The sequence below is a fragment of the Scatophagus argus genome, chromosome 20 (genome assembly GCF_020382885.2).
Source record: "Scatophagus argus isolate fScaArg1 chromosome 20, fScaArg1.pri, whole genome shotgun sequence".
NCBI lineage: Eukaryota > Metazoa > Chordata > Actinopteri > Scatophagidae > Scatophagus > Scatophagus argus.
In genome coordinates, this window is record NC_058512.1 from 11102925 (window position 1) to 11115167 (window position 12243).

General features: G+C 41.1%; 1 protein-coding gene across 2 annotated transcripts in view; it reads right to left on the minus strand.

Annotated features, from left to right (window-relative positions):
* Positions 1–1628: 1628 nt before the first annotated feature.
* exd3 (exonuclease 3'-5' domain containing 3) overlaps positions 1629–12243 on the minus strand; it is a 35936-nt gene continuing 25321 nt past the window's right edge. For both annotated transcript variants that reach the window (XM_046375026.1, XM_046375025.1), the window contains exons 20-21: positions 2759–2825; positions 1629–2576 (exon numbers count right to left, since the gene is read on the minus strand). In XM_046375026.1, the coding sequence (XP_046230982.1) occupies positions 2227–2576; positions 2759–2825 (417 nt within the window). In that variant the 3' untranslated portion in view covers positions 1629–2226. The remainder of the gene's footprint in view (positions 2577–2758; positions 2826–12243) is intronic.

The window sequence follows — 12243 nt, forward strand, 5'->3', positions numbered from 1 at the left end:
AACTCCAATTCTGTTCAAATGCAAACAAAACGAAAGAAGTCTGCTTATTAGGCGGGCAAGGTTTGGGAGAACATTTTGGGAAATACGCTCATTTTCTTTCTTCCTGAAAGTTAGATGAGAAGATTAAGACTGAAATCTCTAACTTTCATTGAGCTACAGCCTGCAGCCACTTAGCTGAACTTAGCACAACGCCTGGAAACAGGGGGAAAACAGCTAGACTGGCTGCCCTTTAAAGCTCACTTTTAACACATTATATCTTGTTTCTTTTATCCACATCAAAACTGAAACTGGGCTAGGTGTTACCCTCAAGTCTTTTAGCTAAACTGACCTGAAAGTGGCACAGATCATCTCAGAAAGAATGATCATATTTTCTTCATTTTACCCTCTGAGAGTCTGGATCACAATCCATGTAATGAACTTGCCGGCTTGGTTCATCTTTAATTAATAACTTAACATTTATGAGAAAGTTACATGCTGGAGGGGAATGTATATCAGACATTTTAAACAACCTGGCACCAAAGGCATTAGTCATTACATAAAAACCCTTTTTGTGAGAGTATGGTACCAACAACAGACTATATATACTTGATTAAATCCCACATTTTACAAACCTGAAACATTGACAAGAGGGTTACTGTCTTAAATTAAAACATTTTAAGTTTGAGAGTAACTCATAAGCAAAACATCACAGGATGCTCTGCTTCAGACAGTAATCCATATGATCTGATCTGTGACAACACAGAATCCAGCGTCCATACAAGCTACAGGTTCACATCTTGAGTACCACAGCTCACCCAGCACTCACAACAACAACAAACAGTGAACACCACATTCACAGCCATAGACACCAAGCCTTGTAACTTTATTCTTCCTGGAGTTACACTGCCTGCATCCTTACAGATAACTGCAATACTGATGGTGCAACGTTACGGCAACAAAAACCCCAAGCCTACATTTTGTAATGCTCTTAAGATTATGCAACTGGTAATATGGTGTGGCATGACTTACATGTACTGGTCCTGACTTGCTATTCAGAGGTGATGTTGAAAAGCTTCTTCCAAATTACACATCTTAACCCAAGTGATTCATAGTATGATCTGTCTTTGGAAATTAACGCGGCTTTTTTGATGCATGCTAAGTGATCAGTGCACATCTGGTTATGCTTAGCTTAGGTTTTATGAGAGTTTTATAAAAGTGAGCCTTTTCAATGTAGTTTCAAAAAACGTACTTATCCCCCCCCAAAAAAAAGAAAAGAAAAAAAAAGCTGAACATCTTTAATTACAGACTTTTCCACATTAGATCTCTTAAAATCCTTTGGGGCAATCTCATTTTCTGCAATTACACAAATCCAGTGTGGGATTTGTTAACAGAGGACAGCAGAGTTAGAAAGAAGGGGTATGAGAAAATATGAAGAGATTCAGGCGGTGTGTGTGTTGGGTTACTCCGTGACCTGTCTGCTCTTCAGCTTCAGGGCAGGAAACCCCCACACTGTTAGTGTTACACCTGACGGCCATCAGTGAAGCTTAGATGATCTCATCAGTCTGCCCCCTCTTAGTCCATTACCATCTGTTTTCCAAATCCTGAAACATACTGGCAGACTGACAGAAGCAATTATGACCTCTCACAGATTATTACATGAAAATCTGTTTATTACTACTTATTCACCTTCCAGCTAAATAACTGAAAGTTACACAAATGTAAACACAGACTGCTAAAGCACAATGAACTGCTAAAAAGGCAAAGAAAACGAGTCCTGTTATCATTTAAATGCAGCTCTTAAATCAAAAATGAAATTTTTAAAAAGATGCCACAAAATACGACCCCAGAAAGTGTTAAATGGACCAACATTTGCTTAGTGCACTCTGTAGGCTGATGATATGATTCCCAGCTGAGTGAAAGAGTTCTTGAGGAATAAATGTATTACAATTCAGATGATTTCAATAGGATCCAAAATGTAAATCACGATGGATGTGCCATCTTATAACGGTGAATACAACAAAAAATAACCACGTGAGAACACTGTCTTTGGTTGACTGAATTTGAAACCAATGAAACCTTATACAATTAAAAAGAACTTTAGGAAGACAAAAGATGTAACTGCATGCACTGTATAAGAGGTGATTTAATTGGACTGCATGGTAAATGTATAAAAGATGAATCTGAATGTTGGTTTTAAAAGAAATGTCAGTTACTTGTGTCAAATTAATTATAGCAGCTCTACACATATCAGTCACGCTGAGCTGCTGTAACGGACACTGCAGCTGATTCAGTTTCTGCTATGTGGAAGACCTCCTCAAACATGGAAAGGACACGGCTGTAGTGAGAGCCTTCCCAGAACACCTTGCCACACCTGGTGCAGACGTAGAAGAGTGGTATCCTCGACAGGAGGCTGGGAGGCACGGTGTGGAGCTGTATGGATGCCCCCCCGGGAAAAGTCAGGGTGTCGGGATCCAGATCTGAAAGGGGGGCCCACTGACACTGAAGGGCATACCTGGGGAGGTCAGGGGTCACACTGGGGGTCATCTCCTCATCCTGTTGTCGTATGTGGTCAGCGTTGTCCTGGTCCTGCAAAAATCCTGCAAACAAAATTCTAAAACTTAATGACTTTATTAGAGTTAGGTCAGCCATAGCAAGTTCAAAACTGCATGGAAACAGATGAGTAGTACATGGAAGAGGCATTCTGTTATATTCTACTCAGCATCATAAGGAATGGACAGAAAATAAAACCACTTCCGTGATATTTTGTGGTTTGACTGACCCTTTTGTTTAAGCATCCTGACCATGTCCTTTGCAGGCACTGCCACGTACTGATCACTGTTACATGCCTGGACAAACAGATGAAAACATTCAGTCATCAGAAGCGGGGTTAAAGGAACTGTTTTCAAGAGCTTTCACTAAATCAAAAAATATCTTGAAGAGGGAAAAAAAGAGGAAATTTAAAAAAGTCAGTTCTCCTTTACGCTGTCTGTCGGATTTGTTTGACATAAACCAACCATAAAACCATAAACTTTGTTGTTTGTTCTTCTCTATCCAATCATGAAACAAAAATAGGAATTTGAGAGAGAATAAAATTAACTGAAGCCAAAAATAATTTCAAAACCAAAGCGAACAAATTATTTGTGCGCATATGTAAAGATCACTCATCGGGCTCTATCGTTTACAGCTCAGTGCCTCAGATATTATTCAGTGCAGCAGGCACTGGCCATTCACCGCCCACTAGCTAACTTAACTGGATTTGTACAGGATTAATAAAGTCAAGTGTGAGTATTGATCACATATCTTACTGTGACTCAAAAACTAATCAGCCAATAGGGCTGCACCTCTGAAAAAACCTGGCCACCCAAGATTTGTGTCAGAACAGGGGGGAAAAAAATAAAAAAATTAGGCAGCACAAACAAAAGAGCTGGCAGCATGACTGCAAAGCCAACACTGGGAGCAAAAGTCTGATGAATGAGAAGGAGGATGGAACTGTAAACAAATAGCTTCTTAAGCTGTTTGACAATCTGACAAGCACTTAGCTGGAAACACACAAAACCCTCAAACGTGCTACAGCATATAGCGACTATTAGCCGTCTCAGCCACGTAGCAGCAGTGCAGCGTAGTGTTCAGAGTTCCCTGTTCATGTTGAAAAGTATGAGGCCTGTGATAGAAACCAGGTGTAGACCAGAGTCGCAGAGCCTGAAAACTTGTGCTGACCCATTCAAACAAATGGCATACAGAAACATTTCCTTAGCGGCTGCTTTGGGGCGAAAGAGGCTAAGTGCTACAGAAAGATCAGATCAGAGTGTGTGTGCGTAGACAGCATTTACGCCTCAGTAACATTCACATGTCCATGCTGTCCTTTCCCTCTCCATACTAAAGGTCTCCCGGGTGGGACATTAGTGACCTCTTGTTCGCCGGCCCCTAACGTGCGCACACACACTCGTCTGTAAGAGATCCTGACAGCATGTCAGTGCTAAAAGCCTTGTCAACACACCTGAGCTCCACCCAGCAAACAGCATTCCACTTAGAGCTGGGCCGTAAATCAAATCACAATTGCAGACCTAACAAAGCAAGGATTGAGGACAGCTTGCTTCTCTCCACTTGGGAGAAGTTTAATGAAGACTGCAGGTCAGAAAAAGTATGTCCACTCCTGTGTGTGCACATGCAGAGAGGTGTTTGCCTCTGCGGTAACTGAGGTCAGGACAAGAGAAAGCGACGAGACAGTGGAGGTGTGGGAATAGCAGAGGTGTCATCTCCTGTCTTGCCTGTGGGAATGAAGCTCATCTCTCCCTCAGTACATTCTGTATTCTCCTCTTTGTATTCTGCCTTACCCACACACGCACACACACACACACACACACAGACATACATACACACAAGCTCACCGCACAGACAAAACACTTAAACAATTCACACAGGCAACACTACAGTGCGCAAAAACCACATGCATACAAGTGCTCACAGCGCATACACATGGCTCACACATACAAGCATGGCTGCAGCCAGGAAAACAGACCCAGCTATTTGCTCAGCTCAAAGTTTCCCAGAGTTGAGCAAGCCAGAACCTGCTCTGAACTCTCAAGGCTAAGCCACAGGCCGGCAGGCACACACGCACACCATCTCAAACACACGCAACCTGAATGGAGATAATTCAATGTATAATTAATCAAAACACAGCTATCTACAAGTGCAAAGATCCTGCAGAGATCTATTAGATAAATAAAGCAAAGGAAGTTGCGAACAAAGTGAAATGATCAAAATTTAGTAACTGCATTATGAAAGATGTAGCCTTGCTACTGAAGTGTGATATTAACAGACATGCAAATAAAAATCTATTTATGAATCATCAGTGCTTCATGTGCATAATGTTTCTCAGGGAAATGGCAATTACAAAACATACGCGGATGAAGTGGGGAAGTATTGTGGTGGCCCAAATATGTGACTGAACACAGATGGTGGCTCTGTGCCTTCATCTAAGTTTTGAAGCTGGGAGGGACAGGATCATTTGCCTTTCTGCCGGAGAGAAAGCTTGATTTTTCCACAGCACCTCTTAAAAGCGGAATATTTAACATGTATGTAAGAATATAAGGTCAAAACATTCACTGATTTTAGCATGCTAACCACGTAGCCGTAGCCCATGCTGGATCGTAACGCCACTTTGTGCTTCAACAGGTGATACTCCAGTAATAGTATAGTAGGAGATGTTACTTTACTAAGTCTCAAATTTCCTTTAGTCTTATGAATAAGCAAAATGAACACACAAAATGTCAAGAGAGAAAGTATTCATACAGGTTGCGATCCAGATTAGTGTTGCCAATATCAATCAATCAAAAGAAAATGAATTGCCAATTATTGTGATGATTAATCACTTCAAGCAAATTTGTTGGTTCCAGCTTCTTAAATGCTTTTCTTTGTCATTTCTTGTAGTAACTGTAAAGTCTTCGGGTTTTGGACTGTTGATTGGACAAAAGAGGCGATTCTGAAAGATCACTTTGGGCTCTGACAGACTGTAATGAGCATTTTTTTTTCACATTTCACAGACTAAATGATAAATCATCAAAATACTTGGCAGATTAAACAATGTTCAAATTAATAGTTAGTTGCAGCCCTACTCTAGGTAGAATACAATCAGCTAATAGGGCCACTAGTAGCACAACTAACTGAGCTAACTAGCTAATGGCAGCTAACAGCAACAGTCATAGATAGCAGATGAGACTATATACTATACTATATTTTTGGAGTGACCTTCAACAGGTACCAATTTTTACATATTACACCTTAAAAAACTAGACTAAAACTAGAGCCTAGGAAACACAAAGGTAAAGGTGCTGTCTCTGCAGCTCCTGCACGTCCTGCGACACAGAAAGACTTAAGACTGAATTTATTGTCAAACCAATTCAAATTTGGCATGTTTGCACAGGCAAAATATGTTTGTGATCATAAAGATGCACGGCTTCACTCAGCACATTCTGTGCAGGTTGGTCAGCCTGGCTTTTTAGACTTTTTCTGGAACTGATGCCCGCAGCTGATCCACACTGCCATGTTGATTTTTGCTTTAAACACGTCTTTGAGATGCATATCTTCACTAACCACAACTCGCTTCTTATGGCACCAAATGTACCGACTATGGATCCTGGTTTTTGCTCACAGTTCAACAGCATTTGCAAACATAGCAAATTATATTTCAATACTGGCTTTAAACTGACAACCAATAAACCAAAACATTATTTCTTATCTTTATTTATTTAACTCTATAAAGATTTAGGCAGTTGCTACATAGCCGCATTACTTTGTCTTTTGTTCTTTCTGTGTTTTTCAGGGGAACCTCCTTCATTCTCACACTCCGTGGCCATGCCAGAGAGAGAATGCTCCTTGTCGTGACAACAAAAGCTATCTAACGTGTGATACTGTGTTTCAAAGGATGGGAGGTGGTGGAAAAAAGAAGAGAGAAAGGGGGATAGTGGAGAGGAGGTAGGAAAGAGAGGGAGGGGAAAGAGAGAGGGAGGGCTGTGGGGAGATTTTTCCCTAACGTTCTCAAACGCACACACACACACACACTACACTGGTTCTGTAGGCAGCTCCCATGGGAAAATCCTAGACCAATCTCAAAAGGCAGTGCTTTTAGGGCCGATGTAGGTCACATGGCCTGAGCAGCCAATTGGCCGCTAGTGATTTGATTCAAATTGTGGCAAGTCAGGTAAGGGGCAGCGTGGGAACCGGAGAGAAGAAGAGCGAGACTGGAGAGCAAGAAGTGCACCATCGTTTCCTTTGGAAGATGTTGTCTTTTCTTTCACAATGTGAGTTTCAAGTTCAAGATAAGGTTAATCTGCTGCCATGGTCTAAAACATACACATATATTTTTTTAGCTACTACAATATTCCAAAGGAAGGAAAAATAAAACATACAACATCAACATCAGAGATTCACTGCCTGCTCCCATCATCCCACGTCTGGGACTTCTGCCATCATGATTACCCATCATTCTGTTGGGCAGATATGAAATTTTTTGTTGGCGCTGTGAAATAATGTAGGTTGACTGTAAGGGAGATGGCAAGCTGAAAAGGAAAAAAGCAGACTCATACTACTGTAGATATGATGAGTAATCAGAAGCTACGCGGCCACAAACACTGACCTTGTTCTTTTCGGTCTCACACAGGCCCAAGGTCATGCTAGGTGGTTTGGAAAGTTTCCAACAGGGATGAACAATCTCACATATGTTTTTTTACTGACGGATGCAAACTGCGGAAAAGTGACCCGGTTTAATTTTCCTTTGCTGGACAGAAGGGATGAGAAAGCAGTGGAAACAGTTGACGTCATTAAGCACTTTCCCACTGTGAAAGCTGACATCATTTCAGAGTTAAACATTAAATAAAGTTATCTTTAAGTGGAAAATGAAGCCTGGAAACCAACCGTCTGTCTCCAATGAAATGCCGGTGACCAAATAAGCGAGAGAGTCATAAAATTCCTGTTACTGATAAAACACATATTGGAACACTCGCTTTAAAAATTCTTGTTATTCAGTAGCTACAACATCCTACTACAGGTTTGAACTTGGCTGTAGGTATTATTTTATCACATCATCATCTATGCTGTTTCTTTGGTATGTAATGGGCAGAGAGAACGCATTCCACAAATAAGTTAGTAAGTAAGAAAATAAATAAATAAATCACGGGAAAATACAACTGGTTATTAGTTTAGAAGTTCATTTTAAAACAGTGATTTGTCACATTGGAAAACAAATGAAATCAACAGACTTTCATACGTTTTAAAGTAACTTCTTCTTGTAGATACTGTATCTGAACACCTGAAAGAGGGGTCACTTCTCTGCTGCAGCAGGAGCATGAGGGAAATACGGCAATGACCTACTAAATGTACTTTCCCACAGTATCCTGAGGGTATCTGGCCAGCGTCTCAGCCGGACACTCTGAGGTAATTACCAGCTCTGTTAACTAACCACAACCACCTGACAGCAACCTGAACTTGGACCACAGCACAGCCTGTCTGGGCTTGACATCACACACACCTTTCTCTGACTCACTTCGCTCACACACATGTACAAACCATACACACTCGCACATACTTACCAGGAATGCAAAAGATGTAAAAACTCACATACACACACATGCACACCCTTCCCTGACTCATGTTTGTGTGCACTCATTTCACCTTGCATGAAACACAAATTATATAAGTCACATCATGTTATTTCTAATTTTCCCAGGGATGCATGTCATTCAGTTGTGCTGCATAGAATATAAGCCTGCTGTATGAATATTGGCTACTTGTGTAGGAATAAATCTAATAAGTTGCATACAGGTGTACAATATGCTGCTAGGAAGTAGCAGGGTCACGTTTCCAATAAATAAATTATACAGCTTCAGTTCGATGCACAGACACATGTAATTGACACTACGCGATCCAGCATTTTGGACAGTCTCAGAGACATTTCTAATAGTGGTATCAATATCAGAACAACCACGTTTTTAATATCAAATTTTATGCTGTATCATTTAATTACTCCTTGGGCTCTACTCAAGTCAAGTCTCTAAGGGTTGAGGGGGTGTGAACTCATCCACCAGCATCTATCTTTTTCCCTATGAATATAATAGTTCCAATCCCTGAGTCTGTTTGACTGTCGGCTCAATCTCTTTTTGTTTCTTGTTCTTCTCGTCAACTTTGTTGCCCACTTTTAACCATCTTCTTACCCGCCACTTGGTCTCCACATTTCTGCCTTTTCTCCCTTCCCTCCTTTGCTCCCTTTATTGGAGCTCACTAAAAGAGGTAATGAAGAAGATAACAGTCTAGAGTCTTGCAGATAACAGCCTAGCCGTCCCACAAATAGCACCAATGCTTTCTCTTGGCTTGGCACAGCCAGTTCATTCTGTGTTTCACCCACTCAACCTTTAACCTCAGCCCCTATCTCTCCCACTCTCCATTTGAACCTATGTCTTCTCTCTTGTTCTGCGGCTTGCTTGAAGCACCATCTACCCCCTTTCAGTGTTCCCTTCGCTGTAGCTGTCTTTCACCTCTCACCTCTTTCTCTCCTTCTACAAGTACTCTTTTTTCCCTCTTTCTCTTTAGATGCCAGATAGCTGGGGCCGGTCTAAGCCAAACAGCTGAGAGGTAACAACGTACTGAAAAGGTCCGTTGACAATGCTACTCACTGGGCAATGGGATTTGAAGAGGGATCAAAACAGCTTATCTCAGAAACTTAAAAGCTGGATTAAACCACCAGCCAGCCTTTACTGATATGCTGCTTTATTGTATTATGGGTTAAAAAAACAACAACTAAATTTCAACAAGTTGGAATGGCAGTATTCTCTGCCACTATGACATTCATCACATGTCATACTGTGGTGTTCAACTGTGGCAGTTAACTCACATGTCAGTGTTGGGTTAGGTGACAACGAACAAGTGTTCAGTAATTCCAAAGTTCACCTAAACGGGATGTCTAAGAAATTCCAGTGGCTGATTTATGGAGAGCATATGGGCCAAAGTTCACACAATGCCAGCTGACTGATCTGGGACTATTTTAATAATCAACTGATTGTCATTCATTATGCCATTATGCCAAACAGCTGCTGGATGTACAGCAGCTCCTCGATTGCCAATCTTTCGCTTTTAGGAAAGTCAACTGAATGTTGGAGTGTTAGAAGGAGCTCCACTGAATCACACTCTGAGAAATTACAGACAATCCTTACTTGTAGGGTCGTACATGAGACGTAACAGTATTCTGAATTGTTACTTTGTACAAGAATAAACTGGGAAAGCTCTGAATGCTTGAGTGCATAAGTTTTAGGAAACCATGAGATCCTTCTCTCCCTGTTTTCTTTTGCAAAATATGATTGTTGAGGAGACAAATGGTGGCTTTTATGGCGCCATCCTATGTGCCATAAAGACAACTGGTTCAAGCAAATACAGAGCAACCATGCAACTGTCCATTAACATTTGTCTTGGAGGTGGACTTGCTGCTTCAGATGTTCTCCCTAGTCAGTGTGACGTTTACACACACTTACACGCTAAACTGTCTAAATATGCAAATTTTTCCCATTCCTTCAATGCGCCCATTCAACCCAATATTGTTACGACATCCAGTTTCCCTTGACATGCGCTAACAGTTCTCAAACTGTCATTACACCCACACACTGCAAACTGAAATTACACCCAGTCAACCTGAGTCCATCAACCTGAACTACATCTGCGCACACACACGCACAAACATACAGACAGTCCCGTCATGGGAGAGCCACCAGCAGATTCCTCTACTCAGCGTTTATCTCTGCTGGCACATATTTCACCCTCCAGCCCCCCCGCCCCCCCGTCATCCCTTCTCTCCCTTTTCCTTTTTTTCCCTCATCTCTTCTTGATGCAGAGGCACGCAGGGAATGTTATTGTAATGCAGAGCGATTCATCCAGGACTGTAAATATTGACAGTGGTGGCTGCTGCTGCTCTGGTCTGTTCTCTCCTGGGGAGCGGTGAGGGGGGAAAAAAACGAGTCTCCCACATGGCTTTTCTGACAGACAAGGTGTCAGGATGGGGTAGCAGCAAATCATTTTACATACTGGTCTTCGTGTCCACCGGTTCAAGAGTCAAATGCATTAATGTGTGTAACCAGATGTGGGAGTTCCATAGCAACAAACACATGTGAAGTATTAGACAATGGCTAAAAATAACCAAGATCATCACTTTATAGTCTTGGTTAGTCTAAAATGTTTTCATTTTAAAACAGAGATTCAAAACAAAAAACAACATCCTCCCAGCAGTAATGCATCGTTTCACAGATAATCTCCATCCATATAACACACTTGAAAATACATATCACCAAGACCGTTCACATGCACATATTTATTGACTGACTTTTATTTTTACCTTCTATTACTTTACTTTCTATTCTATTAGCTACCGGGGCTGATACATAGGTAACAGATAATTTTTCCTGAAATAAAGGACTATTAATAATTATGAAGCAGGCAAACGTGGCTGCTTTTGAACAATTATTTGAGCACCGTTTCTTCCTGGCCTAACTGATAACACTCTTGGACACAGGAATTGTCACAAATTGCTTGAATAATGCCTTGTCTCCTGCACATGTGGGCAGCAGCAGTATTATAAAATGCAAAATTTAACTGACATTTTCTTCCGGGAAAGGGTACAAAGACAGGGGAGTGACAAATTAGAAAGAAACATATCAGAAACAGAAAGAAACATATCAAGACTTCAAAAAGTATCCGTGTCTGCTTGTCCAGACTAAAATGTAACTGTAGAGTTTTCAAACCAAAATAGGGTCGGCGGTGCTTTCAAACATCTTCGTTTTAGGAGTTTTAAAATGGTGGGGTGGTGAGAGGCAAGGTACAAAGATAGGAAAAAGTTATGCCCTTTAAACTGAAAATGTATCAGTGCGGATGCAGCCTTATTCTCTGAGTATTTGTCTTTCCAGCTGAGCTGTAGAGAACAGGAACATCTCCAGTATTTCATCATACATTTTGATTTCACTCAGAGTGGCAGATATCCTGTCTAAATCTGCAGCTTGAGACACTGCCAGCCAGATTCACACAGGTTTGGGCTGGTCTTTGTTTATATGTCACCCATGAAGGATTCAAATGAAAAAAGTGTGGTCTCTCATTTTGGTGCAATTTGCTGAATAAGTGGGTAGACTAAATGAGATAACAACATCCTTTATCATCTTAAAAAGTAATTTCAGATACAGCAATGGCACCTAAAGCAGTACTGAGCACAATTTATAGTTCATGCATTCATCTATGTTTTTATTCCATTTTTTTTACTCAAAGTAGTGAGTTAAAATCCTAAGAAAAACACACAATCAGAGCAGTTGAAGTCAATTATATCAGACTCACACCCCAAACCTTCAACATCAAATTTTGTTCAGCAGTAAACAGATTCAAGGAGGAAACAACGTGTGCACACCCAAAAAGCAAGTGTTTATCTCAAGAAAAGCATAAAGATAGTAAGCTGTGCTATGATGTGGTTTTATAGGCGCCACAAATAACCAAGTGGTCCATGACATAATGAAAAGAGATGCTGAGCAAGATAGTACCATCATTACTGCTTCAGACTGTTATCAAACCACTGCTGAGCTTGTGGACACACACATACACCTCACAATGGACAAGCTATGGAAGGGTAAGATAAAGGCAAATAAAAGAGGGAAAGGGCTCAGGGTTAAGTGGCAATAATGATGCAGAACAAGACATCAGTGCGTGTGTGTGCGTGTGTGTGTGTGTGTGTGTGTGTGTGTACTC